The sequence below is a fragment of the Nicotiana attenuata genome, chromosome 2 (assembly GCF_001879085.1).
Source record: "Nicotiana attenuata strain UT chromosome 2, NIATTr2, whole genome shotgun sequence".
In the NCBI taxonomy this organism is placed as follows: Eukaryota; Viridiplantae; Streptophyta; class Magnoliopsida; order Solanales; family Solanaceae; genus Nicotiana; species Nicotiana attenuata.
The window spans coordinates 56,948,305-56,966,894 of NC_031990.1; the positions used below are offsets into that span (position 1 = coordinate 56,948,305).

General features: G+C 37.6%; 2 protein-coding genes across 3 annotated transcripts; one reads left to right on the plus strand and one right to left on the minus strand.

Moving 5' to 3' along the window:
• On the plus strand, positions 395-6,811 carry LOC109210820 (protein spinster-like). Its single transcript, XM_019374295.1, has 4 exons — positions 395-920; positions 3,501-4,124; positions 4,242-4,423; positions 5,704-6,811. Exons 1-4 carry the CDS (start codon positions 835-837, stop codon positions 6,300-6,302), a joined length of 1,491 nt encoding a protein of 496 aa, XP_019229840.1. The 5' UTR covers positions 395-834; the 3' UTR covers positions 6,303-6,811.
• On the minus strand, positions 7,622-11,700 carry LOC109210830 (probable NEDD8-conjugating enzyme Ubc12-like). 2 transcript variants are annotated; one of them, XM_019374310.1, is made up of 6 exons: positions 11,537-11,700; positions 10,213-10,326; positions 8,666-8,774; positions 8,406-8,484; positions 8,203-8,319; positions 7,622-7,939 (listed from the first exon to the last, which is right to left on the minus strand). In XM_019374310.1, exons 2-6 carry the CDS (start codon positions 10,319-10,321, stop codon positions 7,802-7,804), a joined length of 552 nt encoding a protein of 183 aa, XP_019229855.1. In that variant the 5' UTR covers positions 10,322-10,326; positions 11,537-11,700; the 3' UTR covers positions 7,622-7,801. The 2 variants fall into 2 exon arrangements, with proteins under 2 accessions (XP_019229855.1, XP_019229850.1); XM_019374305.1 differs by having other exon boundaries at positions 11,494-11,700.

Consider the following 18,590-nt stretch of genomic DNA (forward strand, 5'->3'; position numbering starts at 1 on the left):
TTTCTTTTTCTCGAGGTGTTTTACGAGAACGCAATAGAGTAGTTTTTCTTTTTCTTTCTTGAACAATGAGAAAGCTTTTAGGTAGTTGAGCCAGAATTTGGCCATAAGGTGGCGCAATTAGAACAACTTTTCAATATAGTATTTTAGAAACTTTCTAATCTGGAATCAGTTTTAAGTAATTCTACTATTCTAGTCTATCAATAATTATTACTTCATCCTACGAAAGCCTTCAAGATACTTTAACTTATTTTAATCTTGGCTCTTCTTCTTTCATTTTTTTTATTCACATGGGAGAGGGGAAGGAAATTTTTGCTCTTTATTCCATAGCTATATTATTATTTATTAATATTAATATGTAATTATGTATGTTATTATCCCTAGCTTTAATTTACAGTAGTGTAGAAATCCCAAATATCAAATAAGAAGTAGAAGCCCCCCTGCAGCAGAGCAGTTATTACACGTTTGGCCTTGACTTTGTATATTGTCAAAGATTTGACATAATCTTTCCGTTACCAGTTCCAATCAAATCTCCACCAAAACGTCCTTCCTTATTTCTTACATCATTTCCAAATTTATATAATTAATAAGGATAATGACGAGACAAATAGAGTATCGCCTTGTCCATTTGCTGAATTGCTTACCGCAGATCTGTACGAGGAAATTTTCTTTTTATTGTAATATTGAATATTCAATAGTACTAATTAGATCTCCAGATCTTCATAACAAGGATTGGTGCGCGGCAAATAAATAGTTAGCCAACCCCCACGTTGAATGGCTCGTGCCCCAGACCGGTCGTTGGTTAACCTTAAAGGTTGACTTTTCCTTTGGATTCCCATGGGCTTAACCGGTAGAGCTTCCAGATTTCGTTCTTCTATTTTTCGACCCAAATCTTTGCTCCCCAGGCACCTTCACACCATGAGGTTATATTTCACTCTTATTGTTTCTTTATATTGTACTTGTTTGTTTTTCTGTTTCAACCGGGTTCAAATGGAATGAAATGGATATTGGAAATTGGTATACACGGTCTGCACTAGTTTGATATTGAGGCATAGGACTAATTGTTGATTTTTTTTTTTTTTTTTTGTGTGTGTGTGTGTTTCTGTTCCACTGTGTGGTTGTAGTTTCGTGGAGATTATTAGTTTCTTTATGGTTTTTGGATTCATTATAGATATTGATACATATAGGTACTTCCTCTGTTTCATTTTAAACCGCAGTTTGATATAGAGTTTAAGGTAAAAAGAAAGGCTTAAAGTTTCGTTTGGACTTGCGATTTTAAACATGTCATGACATTGTTATGACTATAAATTAAGGTTAAGTTTAAAGTTAAAAGAGTTTAAGTGTAGTAAGATATTTTTTTAACAAATTAAAACGGAAGAGTGCTATATAAAATGGAACACAGGGAGTATTTTTCCGTCTTGGACCTTACTCTCCTCTATCAGCTTTTGTTTGCAGGATTCAGATATTTTCTGCAATTAGTATTAGAGTTGGCTCAGTTAGTAAGATAGCCCCTTGCTGTTGATAGGTTGAGAGTTTTGGTATTTGTAAGTGAGATATGGATATTGATCCCTAGGGTATGGGGTGCAGATAAAAAACGAATGAACTTTTAGTTCATCATTAAGTCTGGATTTGATGAAGTTAATTGCTACCAAGTGGAAACACTTTTCTCTTTATTTTTGTTTAACTGCAGTTAAGCAGAGTAAGTGACACGGGGATGAGCAGCCAAATCCCCAGCAGAAGAGGAAGAATAACTCTTCCTTAAGTGGACCTGCTAAAGGGAAAGTCTCAATTCCATTTGAGTTGAAGTAGATGCAATAGATTACAACGTGCAACTCTGTAAAGACAAAGCGAGGGATCTAATTTATGAAATCTGACAAACTTGTAAAATTAAAATACAAACTGAGTTTTAAATGGAAAGTAGTTTGCCTTGAGTGAGGAACACATGCAGCTGCCTTTAGTTAGTCACCATGTATCTCTCCGCTTTCTGTTGAATTTTATAATCTTTCATACTACTCCTATAGGTCTTTCCATCGGGGCAGAACATATTGTGGTGTGATCCTTCGGGGAATAGGATTTGATATTTTTTCAATAGGAAATCAATGCAGCTGTTCCTTTGATGGAATTTATGGGATAGATTGAGATTCACTTTCAATATGCTGCTGTACAAAGCTTCAGTAGTCATATTTTTACCTACATCGAGATGGAGAACTGGATCCTCTTGATGTGTAGCCAAAACTGTGAATTTGGACCTCTTAATCATTCATTTGCTTTTCAATGCGACATGTTACTTATTCATACATTTTTCACATCAGTTGGTCTGATAAATGGTTTTTGCTTGAATTTTCTTTAACTTAGCCTCTGCTTGTTTGAATCTCAGCACATGGTAACGCAATGCCCTCCTGAAAATTTGACTTTTCGGAGAATATGTTGATAGCCACTCATTCGTTCAATTAGACCTAGTTGTCCTGTACCCTGTGGTTTAGATGGGCTTTCAACAGTAAACGTCTAAGTAACAGCGTCAAGCTATTTTATTGTCTGTTCTTTGACCTTTTAATGTAAGGCTTTTGAGTGATTCATGTGTTAAATGTTGAATTCTGTAGTTCTAGTGTATTTAGTGATTGAAAAACTTTCAGATGGATTAACGTGCCCACGTGTAGATGAAATAAATTTTTTAAGCAGTGTTGTCATTTAGATACTGCAATGTAAAACACACCTAAGCGATGAGACACAGGATGGGTGAATTTATAAGCTATGTGGGGTATAATTCATGAAAAATGATGTCAAATCTCTGATCAAGTAATTACATTGTGTCTATTGCTCTTAGTTTTCTTCATCCTGAGACTTGGACTATTCATTTATCCTATTTCATGACTCTAAGTGGTGCAACAAATTTGGCTCTTAGCATGACCTGAACCTGTTATTCTCAGTGTCCATAGATCCAAATGCTTTATGATTTTCTACTAAAAGTGCAACTTATACAGATAAGACGCTGATTGTATGGAATAGTCAGATCTACCAGCTTACAACTCACACTTACAAGTTAGAAGGCAGTGATTTCTATTGCATGTTTTATGAAGCTTCAGTTTACCTTATTTTCTGAACCTGTCATTTAGGTCTTCTACAATGTTACATCAATCAACTGCAGGAGCTCTTTGTTCAAGCATTTAGGTTGAAGGATGTATTTTTTATTTGTATTACCCTTTCTGCTGACATGTTCATATCTTCTATAAAATTTACTCTGATAAAAAAAAAAATAAAACCTTTTCCACGGATCAAACTTTGGTCTTACCATAAGATGATATTTCCTGCTAGAGAAAATGTTATTTCCCTTTGTTTCAGGTCCTAGTATATGCTGATTATATTACAGCTTGAAAAACTGTTTAGCCCCAAAAGAGATATAATGCGATCTCATTCAATCCATTTGATTTCTGGGAGAAGATTCTTCTTATACATTTTTACTGTAGCATTTCTACTTCAGATTTTAATATGTTGGCCCACTACAGAACAAGGACAATTTTTGGGATTTCCATTTCCCTAATCATCATCAACATGGCCGCTATAATGGAGCGCGCTGATGAGAATCTCCTTCCAGCTGTTTACAAAGAAGTCAGTGAAGCTTTTACAGCAGGACCATCTGATCTTGGGTATCTCACATTCATAAGGAACTTTGTGCAGGGAATTGCATCACCGGTGGCAGGTATTTTGGTTTTAAATTATGACCGTCCCACGGTTCTTGCAATTGGTATCCTCTTCTGGGCCCTATCAACCGGTGCAGTGGGTGCGAGTAAGTATTTTCTGCAGGTTGCTTTCTGGAGAGCAGTAAATGGTTTCGGTTTGGCAATTGTGATACCTGCACTGCAGTCCTTCATAGCTGATAGCTATAAGGATGAAGTCAGAGGAGCGGGATTCGGGTTTCTTAATCTAATTGGTACTGTGGGTGGGATAGGAGGTGGAGCTATAGCTACAGTTATGGCTGGTCATGAATTTTGGGGCATACCAGGATGGCGCTTTGCCTTTGTCGTGATGGCAACTTTGAGTACTTTGATAGGATTTCTTGTTTTCTCTTTTGTTGTTGACCCAAGGAAAAAAGCCAGCATCCAGCGTGATATTTCAAAGCATTCTGACAGGTAGTTGCTTGTTAATCCACCTTTATGTTCGTCAGTTGTTGCTTCATTTCCTATTCTGTACTTAAGCAGATTCTACTCTTTGTTGTTATTTTTGAGTTTTCCTTTCTGATGCTTTAGGGAAGAACTGATAGAGAAGGGACATTCAAATATCAATTCAATGTCAATTTGGATGGAATCCTGGACAGCCATGAGAACTGTAATCAAAGTTCAAACATTTCAGTTCATTGTTTTGCAGGGTCTTGTTGGATCCCTACCTTGGACAGCCTTTGTTTTCTTTACACTGTGGTTTGAATTAATCGGTAGGTGGCCTTTTCTCAAGATTTAGTATGTCATTTTTTCTTGTGCTGATGTACAATTCTTTTACGGAAAAGGGCCAAATATATCCGTTTACTATCATAAATTATTTAAACTTACCCTTCGTTATACTATTTGGCCATTTCAGACCCTACCGTTATACTATGAATCACATTTGCCCTTATTTTTATGGAGGGCCACATGGCAGCTCCTCATTAAACGACCCACCCCCAATTTAATCTACCCGGTTCACAACTCAACTACCCATAAGCCGACCTGCTAGTGAATGAAAACAACTGCAGTTTTAATTTCCTTGCTTGGAACTTAATTTGCTCATCTCTTCCAAGCATATACCAGCAAGGAAAATCCAAAAGACCCTTCAATTCATTTTCCTCAGTGCTGGCCCATTCCGTAACAGAGTTGTACACCTCGAAGATGCCGAAGACAAAGACGAAGAAGATGAACTTCTTCAACTTCTCAATAAACAATTCTTCATCAACTTCGTCTCGAACCCGAACCCACAAGATTGTTGGGACCACATTTGAACTCCATTATTCAAGTTGTGGTGATCAGCAACAGCGTCATAACTTGATTTCTCGAATTTGAACATCAACAGAGTCTAGCCATTTTCGTAATCTTCAAACAACAAGTGACATCCCATGAAACCCATCAACTTCAATCCTCTCATTGCCTCTGAGTTTTCATTTCAAGTGCTTAATCTGCAATACCTTTTCGCTATCCACGCTGAAATACAACCTTGGATCTTTCCCTATTATGCAATCAATGGAGACTTCCTCTCTTTCCCAACGAAATTTGCTTTAGCTTTGGAAAGATCCCAAAAAATATGACTTTGTTATCTCCTTTGTTGTTAATATCTTTGGACCCCTGTTTCTTCTAGAAAATAAAGGGCTTTATGTGGAGGTGGAAAGGTGTACTGATGGAGGATAGATGAGGAGTAGAAATCATAGTATTATTGGTGGTTGCGTCGGTGCCGTAACGACGGCCACCTTAAGAAAGCATCAAAAACAAAAAGAGAAAGGAGAAGAGTCATAATGGGTCGGGTTATGGGTAGTTGAGTTGTGCACCGGATAGATTAAATTGGGGGTGGGTCGTTTAATGAGGAGCTGCCACGTGGCCCTCCGTAAAAATAAGGGCAAATGTGAATCATAGTATAACGAAGGGTAAGTTTAAACAATTTTCGATAGTAAAGGGATATATTTGGCCATTTTCTGATTCTTTTATGGGTGTTAAGTGCGTCAATGGTGATCATGAACTTATGATGCAGGTTTTGATCATAATAGTGCAGCAGCACTTGTCGGCCTATTTGCTGCTGGATGCGCATTAGGATCCTTTTTCGGTGGAGTAGTTGCAGACAGAATGTCTCGAATATACCCTCATTCAGGGCGTGTCATGTGTGCTCAATTTAGTTCTTTCATGGGCATCCCATTCTCATGGTTCATTCTTCGAGTTATCCCCCAGTCTGTAAGCAGCTACTCCACATTTGCTGTGACTTTATTCATAATGGGCCTCGCAATCAGCTGGTGTGCTACTGCTACAAACGGTCCAATGTTTGCAGAAGTGGTGCCTTCAAAACACCGCACCATGATATATGCTTTTGATCGTGCCTTTGAGGGTTCATTTTCTTCTTTTGCTGCTCCAATTGTAGGAATTCTTGCCGAGAAAATGTATGGCTATGATGCCAAGTCAGTTGATCCCTTATTAGGATCTACAAGAGAGGCTTTAGCATTGTCGAAAGGCCTATTTTCAATGATGGTTGTGCCTTTTGGTTTATGTTGCTTGTTTTACACCCCTTTGTATTGGACATTCAAGCAGGACCGTGAAAATGCAAGACTTGCTGCTGCAAAAGAAACAGAGATGATATGATGATCCCACACTTGTCATTTCTTTGTTAATTCATTCTTCTTGGACTCTTTGTGTCCATCTGGCAAGTTCAGTTCATTTGGATTTGGAGTTTCTCTCTGTGACCACATTGATGAAATCCTACTGCACTGCTGTAGGCGAAAACAACAGTTTTCCTGTCTAATTTTGCAGAGATGTCATATGGTGGTCACAACAGGTTAATCTCATCTAACTCAAAAATGTACTGGTGCTGGAACAAGTGGATGCATTTGCTTACCAAAGAATATGTCGATGCACGCCAACGCTCAAGTAGTTGCTTCTGTAACTGGTTAGAGAGGTAAGGGATGGGTTTCGCATGTTTGTCTGTGTTACATGTAAAACCTACCACTTTTCAAGTTAGAAGAAAGCAACACAACTAAATGTACCCTCTTCAATATTAAAGTTGAAATTGTTTATATAAAACAATAGGGTTTTAACATGACATCTCTTTAAATTCACCCTTTGCAATGGAGTCGGGATGGATAGTTAATTTTCTTCTCACTTCTCTTCTACTTAGCATAGCTTCTTAGACAATGCATTTTCAGACATACCATGTTTCAACTGTTTTTTGTTTTTCTTTTTTCATGGCATGCCGTTTAAGCTATTATAACAATCCATTTCTTGTGGAAATGAGAACAACTCCCAACTTGAAAACTGATAAGTTGTATATGTTACAACTATATTCTTTTCTACTCAAGTTACTTGTGCTTGTAATAAGCGGATTATTTTGACTAGTCTTTCGAGGGACGGAGCACATCTATGTGTATATTTTTGACTTATTTATAGTTTTCTTCAATTTTTATGTAATTTTACCTATTTAAAAATATTTATTGTAATTATAATATTTTATGAAATATTAAAAATTAAATACACATGGGGCTTACGCCCCGTGCCTCGAGGCTTATGTTCACTGAGACATATACCTCGTCTTATGTCCACGCCTTTTAAAACTCGAGGCTTATGCTCGCTGAGACATATATCTCGTCTTATGCCCACGCCTTTTAAAACACTGCTTACAACATTGTCTAATAAGGTTAAACTTGAGTTTCTATTGTTTAGTTATTATGTGATTAATATGGTCATTGAATTTTTTTACCCTAATTTTGAATTGTTGAATGCATATATACTTTTGGCTTCTAATAATTATGTTTTTACTTTTCCTATTTTTTCAAGCAAAGAAAGAGAATCTTGTTTTAGAATGAAACACCATTAACGTTTTAGTTTAATTTGTTCTCAATTAGTATTTTTTTTCTTTTTGCTCGAGTCTGAAAATTCAATTTCACGAATCACGATTACAAGAGTGGTTGATAGAATGTTAGTATAAATAAAATACCGAAATTATCTGACCATACAAACTGAAACCGAAAAGGTAAAAAATTTATCTTGATATGGTATTGGTATAATATTTAATATTTTAATAAACGAAAACCAAAAATACCAAATCAAATCTTTGAAAACCATACAGACTGATGAACACCCGTAGGCTACACGCATCGCGCGAAGCTTATGTTGTCCACACATCCACCATACATAGCCTTTCTCACATTTGATTTAAACAACTCAGGCCTGTCTCTCAACACAGCAGCAGCATCAGTATTAAGAGGATCCTCGGGGTTTGGTTCCTGCACAGGTGTTGAACGGGGATAAGTCAGAGACGAAGCTAGGATTTCAAGCTTATGGATTCGGAATTCTAAGCATTTTAAGTCACTGAGTTGTAAATTATTAAACTGTGAATAATTAATAAATTGTTCTAGACTAATACAGGGTTTGAACCAAAGCTACTGATTCGCTGAACCCGCAGCCAGAACATTGGCTTCGCCCCTGGGATAAGTTGACTGTGTATTTACATGTAACAAATAAGATGTCGGAGAGAACAAAACTATACCGTAAAAAGATGATATAATCCATAAACAATTGTGTTGATGTTGAGAACAGGTTTCCAATCTTCTCTAAGTACGTTGAGGCAGACACTACCCTCCAAATCGATATTAGGATGGTATACCTGCATCTCATACAGAAAGCTAATGAAAAACAGAATCTCAGTGGCCGATGTATGCCAGAATATAATGGAGAGGGAAATAGCTGTACCTTGGTCTTGCACTTTACTTTTGGTGGTTCGTGTGGATAGAATGATGGAACCTCGAAAGAGAATAGAAATTTTCCACCACTGCAACACCAAATCAAGTTGTTGTTTAGATGAGAATCAACATGATTGTGCAGTAAATATATAAACTGAAAGTGCAGAAAAGTGAATGCACATTGTTGAAACAATTATGCTCGATATGCAGTTGTTCTAGATTCTACATTAAGAAGGGAGAAAAAACAGTTGTGCAGTAGAAATTACTTACGCGTAGTATCCGTCATATGGCTTAATTGTAATTTCAAAATTCATCAGCTTATCCTTCCCACCAGGAAATGATATTGTACAAGAACGGGGCAGGTTCAGCTCGGTAATGTCTGCAAAGAGTGAGTTGAAGGGGTAAGTCTCAAGCGGGAGTACTTTACCATAACAAAGATTGAGAGGGAATTTCCAATCAAACAACCTCATGATAAGACCATGAAAAGAATAGACAGTGGAAAAATGCAATCACAGTTGAGCATTCACAAACAAATTCATCCCCCACCCCCAACAAAAAACCAAAAAAGAACCAAGAAAAAAAAAAGGCACCACGTCATTAAAAAATATTTTGAAGGAAAAGGACAACATAACACAGCATATTTTTCTTGATCAATCACTCAATGTATTTCTACTCGAAAGAGAACAGGCACCAACATATTTTCAAAGGATGGAAGATAGCGTGTTACGTATATAAAGCATCTCTTCTTGGAGAGACACAGTGATTAGCAACACATGAGTTACATCCCTGGTGAAATTGAATCAGCATGTATTCGCTAGAGGCCCTGCCACACTGCTCGTGCACCTCAATAATAACCATCTTGAATGCATAAAGCTATAAGATCATCAACATCATCCTTGGAAATCGAGTAATGGTTAATGCTGGAAATCAGGACCACACACGTTCACATACAGAAAAGTAATTGACATCAGTTTGCTCCTTCACATCCATCAGCACTCAATCTACAAAATATTTTTCATCCTCCTAGAATTGGAAGAAAGGCGAAGCTATGTGTGGCCAAGGGTGATCAACTGAACACAGGATAAAATATTACTTGTTAATCTATATTCGCATGTCTCATTTCGTTGTTACTTGCCATTGGTAATTCCGTAGTTTGCTAGCTTGGAATTAGTTTTCTAAATATGTTATCTTGCTGCTACTTGTTATCAGTACCCCTTTCATACTATCTGTTGCTATCTCCGATTTAGTTTTCTAATTATTGTTTTGCTATTACTTGCTACCATGACTTCTCTCACCTTCTTTAGCCGAGGGTCTATCGGAAACGGTCTCTCTGCCCTTCCAGGGTAGGGGTAAGGCTGCGTACATCCTACCCTCCCCAGACCCCACTTGTGGGACCACACTGGGCTGCTATTGTTGTTTGTTATTGATAAACAAACAGACTTTGAAGACCCTTGCATAGCCCGCTAACCTTATTGAATTTCTTGGCTACGCCACTGGAGTGGAGGCCTGCGGTTTGACATCTATAGACCAAAACAATCCTCATTATTTTTCCAATTGAGCAATCTACGGAGTTCCTTTCTCCAAGGAGGAAATTTTCAAATTCAATTTAATGTTCTTTCATCATTCACGTTAATATCACCCAGTTTCGAGATATTTCTATACCGATTACTGCATCAAAAGACATGTTGCTCTGATTGCTGATTTAATTTCCAACAGAACCAATGTGTGATGCTCAAATAAAACACTCCAAACAAAATTATATTGCAGAAACAACAATAGAAGAGTTAATATATCAAGCAAAAAGAGAATATCAAAACCTTTGTGTAGACGCAATTCCCCAGCGGTCTGCTTGTTGCAAGGGCCCTTCCCATTGCCATTCTCATTTGCCTCTTTTTGCTTCTCTTTTACTTTGAACAATTTGATCATTTTTCCTAACACAAGTACTAACAATCAGTTCCAGGGGCATAGTTTTCCAGCAATAACTTGAATAGTGAAAAGGGGATCACAAAATGCAAGTATTTTTACATTAAGATCAATAACCAACGGGTAATGATGACAGTTAAAGATAATCCAATTTTGTACTGGTCATGAAGAGCAATGTAAATAACTTGTAGAAACGGCTGTCAAAGAAAAAAAACCAAAGGACTAAAAGAGCAAAGATTTAAAACAGCTGCACTCCAGAGAATTCATCCCACTACTTCTACGCTAGTCGTTAACCTACTGCAACTCCCTCTTTTTATATCTATATAATGTATCTAAACGACAGGTTTAATACACCTACGAATATGTCAAACATAAAATAATAAAGTCAGGTTCTTTGAAAAGATCCAGGCACTTACTTAACTACACACAGGAAGCAAAAGCCGAGAGATGAAAAACATTTTTTTTCCTTGATAAGTAAGAAAGAATGAGATGGAGCACACTGTTTAAGTAAATAAAAACCACTTTCAATTCAAGTTATTTGTGATAACTGAATTACAAGTAATTTGAGAGATCAATACTACTCTACTAGTAATATACGCGTAGACGATTCGAACAGTAGTATATTTACTTTAACATGAACAAGTTCATGATTTTGTATATACCTTTCTGAATATGATTGGGAGACCCCTACAACATATTTAACATCTACAACACGCTTATTAGAGAAAAACTCTTCAAATTTTATAGGAATAAAGATTCAATTTTTCTCCAAATTCAGAATAAAGACAATGTAGCTATCAGCCAATACAGTTCTAGAGTCCTAAATTATGTGAAAAAGAGATGCAAAAACTAAACAGATAAATAAATATATGTCTAATACCATCAATATAATAAAACAAAGAAACAGTAGAGAAACCAAAACTTTTTCTTTCAAGAAATACCCCTAAAATTCAGTATCAGTTAATTAAACAAAGAAAGACACCAACCCCACACCCACAACACAAATAAAAAAAATAACGCAAAGGGTAAGAACGAGAACATAAGTAAAAGTGTTTTAGAATAAGAACAGAGTGATGAACCCAACAGCAAAAGGAGGCCAAAATTAGTACATGCAAATAAAAAGATTCAATTTTGATTTTGAAGAAAAGGAAAAGAGTTGGAGATCGTGACAATACCTTTTGATTTTTAAAGAAAGCGCAGAGAGAAAAAGAGAACAACCTTAAACGAGACAAGGGTACAGAGGAAGTAGTAATTGTCTATAAATATATATAGTGCGGTTTGAACAAAGGAGCACACGGATTTTTCCCAATCCCACAGTTCAAAGGACACTAGTTTATGTTTTTGTGTTCTTGGGCTTTGCTTATAACGCCGCTTTCTGTTATTTCTTCCTTGACCTCCACTAAATATGAGTTCTATTCTATAATATTGAAAAAGGAATATATTCCACTCGATATAACTAAAATTTTAAAAGTTGAAATTTTACTGATATTTTATATTTGTATTCTTTTTAGGTAGAATGCTATATTTAAATCTTGTTGAGGCACTATTTGATGATTTTTTTAATAATATATGTATATTAAATACTGTAATAGTTATAGTCAAACCATTCATTAAAAATAATTGAGCCTAGTATACCTGAAAATATTACTTGTATAAGCTATACCTCAAAATCACTAAGATCAAGAAAATATATTATCTCCACAATTTGGGGTCAAAATTAAATATACAACCAGAATTATATTTTATAAAATAAAAAAACCACTTTAATGTTTGATATTGTTGGTTATAGTGATTATAAGTTGATAATTAATCATAATTATTTAATAGAGTTAACTTTAGAGTGTATAGTTAGTTAAACTCAAGTAATTTGATGGTTAAACGGTGTCAACTTCATTGAATCAATAACAGATTTCATTTTCTTATTTTTGAGCTATTCTTCTCTTCTCTCAGATTCTCTCTTCCTCTGAATTCATCTCCCTTCCATTGCTGGCAGTCATGACAGCTAACATGGTATCAAAGCCATTGACTTAGATCTATATCGCAACTCTAGTTTCGTCTTAGTCTTCTTAGAAACATCAGTTCAACACTCTTTGGTTGAATTGTCTTAGAGTTATCTGAGCTAGAAACATCTAGGATTTGTGAATTGGATGATATTTTTCAGAATTGGTCACTATAATTTCTCCACAATTACTTTGCTGCAAAAAAAATGGCGATTGGAGATGAATGGAGTTCTACGAATGGTCTACCTATTTCCCCGACCACAGAAAATGGCAATTTGGGCACTGGTACAACAAGCTTTCCAACTATCAATCACAATCATCCTTTGTTCTTACAGCCAACAGACACTCGAGGTAGTACAATGATCTCCCTTCAACTTACTGGATCTGACAATTTTTCCCTATGGAGTCGTGCTATGAGGATTAGCCTTTAGGTAAGAGCAAATTAGATTTTGTTGATGGTCGATTTCTTAAAACCAGATTTGAACCTAAATTGCATGATTAGTGTGAAAAAGTTAATATTGTTGTCCTATCATGGATCATGAACTATGTTAGGCCAGGTCTGTTGAGTAGTATTTTGTATGCTTCTGATGCTCATAAGGTATGAAAGGATCTTAAGGAAAGGTTTGATAAAGTCAATGGTTCTAGAGTCTTGTGCCTTCATGGAGAAATTCATACTCTGACTCAAGGAACTATGACAATAGCTGATTACTTCTTAAAATTGAAAGACCTATGGGATGAATTTGATGCACTCATGCCATGTCCTGGTTGTCCTTGTCCTGAATCTAAGAAACATGCTCAACATTTGAAGCTCACAGACTACTGCAGTTTTTGGTAGGATTGAATGAAAACTACGCTCAAACAAGGAGTCAGATTATGATGATGTCTCCGGAGCCTAGCATCAACAAAGTATACTCCCTACTTATTGATCAAGAAAGTCAGAGGAGTCTTGCAAATATTCAACAGTCTATGAAATATACTAAAGGAATAGAAAGTACAACTTGTACATGAATAAGGGTAATTGAGGTCTAGGTGATAACTACAAGTTCAAAAAGAATCAAGTTCAATGTGAATACTGTCATTTCAAGGGACACAACAAGGAGAATTGTTACAAACTCATAGGGTATCCACCTGATTTCAAGACTAAAAAAATGGCCTGCACCTACTCCTGGTCTGCATGGTATCATTAGTGTAGATTTTACTGCAGAAAAAACTGTTAACTAGAACCCTCAATCACATTGTGGAATCACTCAAGCTAATGTCTCCTATCAATAGAACAAGGGAGGATATAGTGTTTATCCACATCAGCAAGCTGTGTATACACAAAAATAACTTCCTAATTTTGGACCTCTTACTCAGCAACCTCAACTCTTGCTTTCTTCACTGAGGAACAGTATCGGCAAATACTTCACCTACAGTCTAAGGGAAATGAAGAGGCCCCGAGAACATCTAGCAGGCTGGCTATAACAAGTAATCTGATTGCCTTGATAACCAATTTTATCATTAGGAACTGGATCATAGACACTGGTGCCTCAAATCATATGACCTCTAGACTTGACATGCTTAAATCACACAGTCCAATTCAAAACGCAAAAAAAAAAACAGTTCATTTACCAAATGGAGAGGTGGTGTCTGTTTCTCACAAAGAGAATTCTACTGATATTAAAGATCACAATATATCTAATGTGATGTACATACCCGATTTCAAGTACAATTTATTGTTATTGTCTCAACTCACCAATAAGCTTCAGTGTTTTGTTGCATTCTTCCCTGACTTCTCTATTCTAGGATCTCTACAGTGGTCAGGTGAAGATGATTGGTAGAGAGGATCATGGACTGTATATTTTACAAGGAGAAGAACTTAGAACCCTTCAACACAGTCTGCTGAAAAATATTTCAACTCTGTTAGTGTGCCTTCTAGTTCTAGTACTTCTACGTCTAGTACTTGTTCCTCTAGTAATCTGTGCATAAGAGGTTGGGCCATGTCCTTGTAGATATAATAAAGAAGATAAATGTAATTAGTGATTTAAAGACATGTACTCATGAACATTGTACTTTGTATTTTTTGGCAAAGTAATACAAGTTGTCTTTTCTATTGAGTAATTCAACTACTAAGTCTGTGTTTGAATTAGTACATTGTGATATCTAGGGACCCTACAAGGTGCCAACCTATGATGGGAATAGATTTTTGTCACATTAGTAGATGATTACTCTAAATATACTTGGGTATTCCTCATTAATTCTAAGTCTGAAGCAGTAGTAGTGTTAAGAAACTTCTTACTCAAAGAAAAAACATATGTTTTCTACTGGTGTAAAGTGTTTAAGAACTTATAATAGTAGTGTGTTCTTCAGCAAATGAGTTTGTGTCTTTGCCAGCCACTTTTGACATCATGCATCAGACTTCGTGTGTGTACACTCCACAACAGAATAGAGTGGTAGAAAGAAAGCACAGAACAATTTTAGAAATGGCCACATCTCTCAGATTTCAACCCTCAATCCCACTAAGGTTCTGGGGTGAGTGTGTCATTACAACTGTATATCTCATAAATAGACTTCCTTCTAAGGTGATAGGGTACAAGACCCCCTTTGAAATGCTTTATTTGCATTCTCCTTCACTACAAAACCTGAGAGCTTTTGGGTGCCTATGCTATGCATCCAGTCCCAAAGTGCATGACAAGTTCTCTCCTACAGCTATACCATTAGTTCTTGTGGGGTACTCATCTACTCAGAAGGGTTGTATCTTATATGATCTCTACTCAAAAACATTTCATGTCAACAGAAATGTTACATTCCAGGAGGACATTCACCCTTTTAAGCACATGAAACAAGTCAGTAATCCCTTATTTCATGTGCTGGAGTTTGTTGCTTCTGATCCTGATAACACAATTCCTTATACAACAGATATTCACAACTACTCACAACCTTCTACATTAGTTTCAGAAGAGAACAGTGTACCTGATCAGTCTTATCATCTAGACACAATTGAACCTCTTCCTGTAAGTGAAGCACCACAAGTTGACACTCTGAGCACACCAACACTTAGAAAGTCCTCCAAAACTAGCAGACTTACTCTATGGCTACAGGACTATGTAGTCCAATCTAAAAGGTCCAAATGTGCTTATCCTATCTCAGATCATGTAACATATTTACATATTTCTCCATTGTACTGCCAGGTCGTATCAGCCTACTCAGCATGTAACTGAGCCTCAATCATTCCTAGAGGCAATAAAAGATCCTAAATGGGTGGATGCCATGAAACTTGAGATAACAGCCTTAGAAGACAATTACACCTGGAGCATTGTGGATCTGCTTCTTGGGAAGAAGCCAATTGGCTGCACATGGATTTTTAAGATCAAACATAAAGCTTCAGAAGAGATAAAAAGGTTCAAGGTCAGGCTTGTGGTCAAAGGTTATAACTAGAAAGGAAGGCTTAGAATACGGTGAAACCTTTTTTATCATGTGGCTAAGATGATGACAGTTAGGTCCATCATTGCTCTTTCAGCTCAAAGCATTGGTTCATTTATCAGATGGATGTGCATAATGCATTCCTCAATAGTAATCTCCTAGAGGAAGTCTACATGGTAATTCGTGATGGGTGTGCTAGACAGGGGAAGGGCCTAAATTCTGCAAACTAAACCAATCTTTATATGGTCTTTAAACAGGCTCCTAGGCAGTGGAATTTAAAACTGACGGAAGCTCTAGTTTTAATAGGATTTGATCAAAGTCACTATGACTATTCTCTATATACTAAGAAGGCTGCATGTGATGTGGTGATAGTCCTTGTATATGTGGATGACTTACTAGTCAGTAAACTAATCCAGATATGATAAACTACAGTAGGAGCAAGCTGCAACAGAGGTTCAAGATGAAAGATCTAGGGGAGTTAAAGTTCTTTCTAGGTATTGAGTTTGCAAGATCAATGTAACGACCCGACCGGTCGTTTTATGAATTTCAGCCCCGTCTTCCCCATCTCTACTTCTTTATGTCTTGTTCAGCTGTATTATGTGATATCGGATTGGTTGGCTCGGGTTCGGAATGGTTTAGTAGAATAATGAGACACTTAGTCTCTTAAGTTGGCCTTTTAGTTGGAAAAGGTCAACCGGAAGTTGACTTGTGGGTAAACGATCTCGGAATTTTGTTTTTATGATTCGGATAGCTTCGTGAGGTGATTTGGGACTTAGGAGCATGATCTGAATGTGTTTTGGAGGTCCGGAGTAGATTTAGGCTTGAATTGGCGAAATTGGAATTTTGGCGTTTTCTGGTTGGTAGCAAAGATTTTTGATATAGGGGTCCGAATGGAATTTCGGAAATTGGAGTAGGTCAGTTGTGTCATCTGGGACGTGTGTGCAAAATTTCAGGTCATTCCGACGAGATTTGATGGACTTTTTGATCAAAAGCGGAATTCGAAAGTTTTTGGAAACCTTAGGCTTGAATCCGAGGGTGTTTTGTCGATTCGATGTTGTTTTAGGTGCTTCGAAGATTGGTATAAGTTTGGATAGTGGTATCTGACTTGCTAGTACTTTTGGTTGAGGTCCCGAGGGCCTCGAGATGATTTCGGATGGTTGACGGCAAGTTGGGAGTTAGCATTGGCAGCTGAAATTGCTGAAGTTCCTGTCATAACCGCACCTGCGGCTTGGGGACCGCAGGTGCGGGCCTGCAGAAGCGCAAGGAGAGTCGGAGATGCGGCCAAGGTAGAGGAGGATGGGAACCGCAGATGCGGAGGCTCGAGCGCACCTGTGATAGCGTGGGTGCGGGATTTTGATCGCAGGTGCGATTCTTGATGCGGTTAAGTGACTTCTGCCGATGCGCACCTGTGACCGCAAGTGTGGATCGCACTTCTTGACCGCAGAAGCGGTTTTGCTTGGGTAGAACATATAAATTGAGGCCTTCGTGATTTTGGGTTATTTTTCATAACTTTTCATACGGGTTTGAGCTTGGGAGAGCAAATTGAAGAGGGAATTCAAGAGGGTTTCGTGGAGGTAAGGTTTTTGGACCCTAAACTTGTTTCTATGTTGGTTTTTACCTGTTTAAGCTTGAAATCTATGGAAATTAGTAGCCAAATTGGGGGTTTAGGGCTTGGAAATTGGAGACCTTAATCTAGGGATTTAAGGGGGTCATTTGTGGTTGGATTTTGGTATATTTGATATGTATGAACTCGTGAGAGTGTAAGGATTCCAGTTTTGTGAATTTTATAGGAATCCGAGACATGGGCTCGGGGGTCGGGTTAGGTCTATTTCGGGATTCCTGGTGTAAATTGGTTATTTTCGAGTGGGCTTTGTTCCCTTAGCATATTTTTGATGGTACAAATCTGTTTTGGTTAGATTTGGAGCATTCGGAGGCCGATTCGAGAGGCAAGGGCATTGTGGGCTAGAATTTGGACCGCATTGAGGTAAGTAATGATTGTAAATATTGCCCTGAGGGTATGAAACCCCGGATTTCACATTGTTGTGCTACTTTGAGGTTACGCACACGCTAGATGACGAGTGTGGGGTCTTGCACTGTTGGGGATTGTGACTTAGTCCGTCCCGTATGACTGTTAAGTCGCGTATTTGATTGAAAACCGTTTGATATCATTGTGTTTTGGAAAGTATTATCATGTTTTGGGCTGAATGCCATATTTGGGCCTCGTGCCAACTGTTTTGGACTCTTAGGGGATTTTTACGACTATTCCTCACTGTTTTGGCTTCATATTCGTACTCAGTCATGTTGTATTCTACTATTTTCATAACTCAGCCATAATTACTCTGTTTTTTATATTTTTAAATGATATTTTGGGCTGAGCATCATGTCTTACTGTGCCCGAGTGGCTTGAGAGATTTCTGACAGAGTGAGGCCGAGGGCTTGTGTTGTGAGGATATTATGGGATCGGGCTGCACGCCGCAGCAGTGTTGTACTGATTCATGATTATGAGGCCGAGGGCTTGATTTGTTACACCACGAGGTGGCTTGTTATAAGGCCGAGGGCCTGTTTGATTATGCCACGAGATGGCTTGTTATAGCGCTTGGGCTGTAGGAGCCCCTCCAGGAGTCTGTACACCCCCAGTGAGCGCGGGTACCCAGTGTGAGATGTGATATTGCCTGAGGGGCTATTGTTGTTGCATGTTATTGTCCGAGGGGCTGATTACGAGTGATTGTGAGATAGCCCGAGGGGCTGGTTCTATTGATATTTTGCCCGAGGGGCGGTTATGGTACATGTTTTTCCCGAGGGGCTGTTTTATGTTTCTATGCTTTTACTCACCGCTTTCATCACTCGTTTGAACCATTGAAAAGTGTTTT

Bases quoted from the DNA above. Each gene is read 5' to 3' on its own strand.
- LOC109210820 (XM_019374295.1), top strand. From the start codon at position 835: ATGGGCTTAACCGGTAGAGCTTCCAGATTTCGTTCTTCTATTTTTCGA. The intron at 921-3,500 runs GTTATATTTCAC...GGCCCACTACAG, and splicing joins AGGCACCTTCACACCATGAG to AACAAGGACAATTTTTGGGA. The intron at 4,125-4,241 runs GTAGTTGCTTGT...CTGATGCTTTAG, and splicing joins ATTTCAAAGCATTCTGACAG to GGAAGAACTGATAGAGAAGG.
- LOC109210830 (XM_019374310.1), bottom strand. From the start codon at position 10,321: ATGATCAAATTGTTCAAAGTAAAAGAGAAGCAAAAAGAGGCAAATGAG. The intron at 8,485-8,665 runs GTAAGTAATTTC...TTGGTGTTGCAG, and splicing joins CCATATGACGGATACTACGC to TGGTGGAAAATTTCTATTCT. The intron at 7,940-8,202 runs GTATAGTTTTGT...ACACCTGTGCAG, and splicing joins GATTATATCATCTTTTTACG to GAACCAAACCCCGAGGATCC.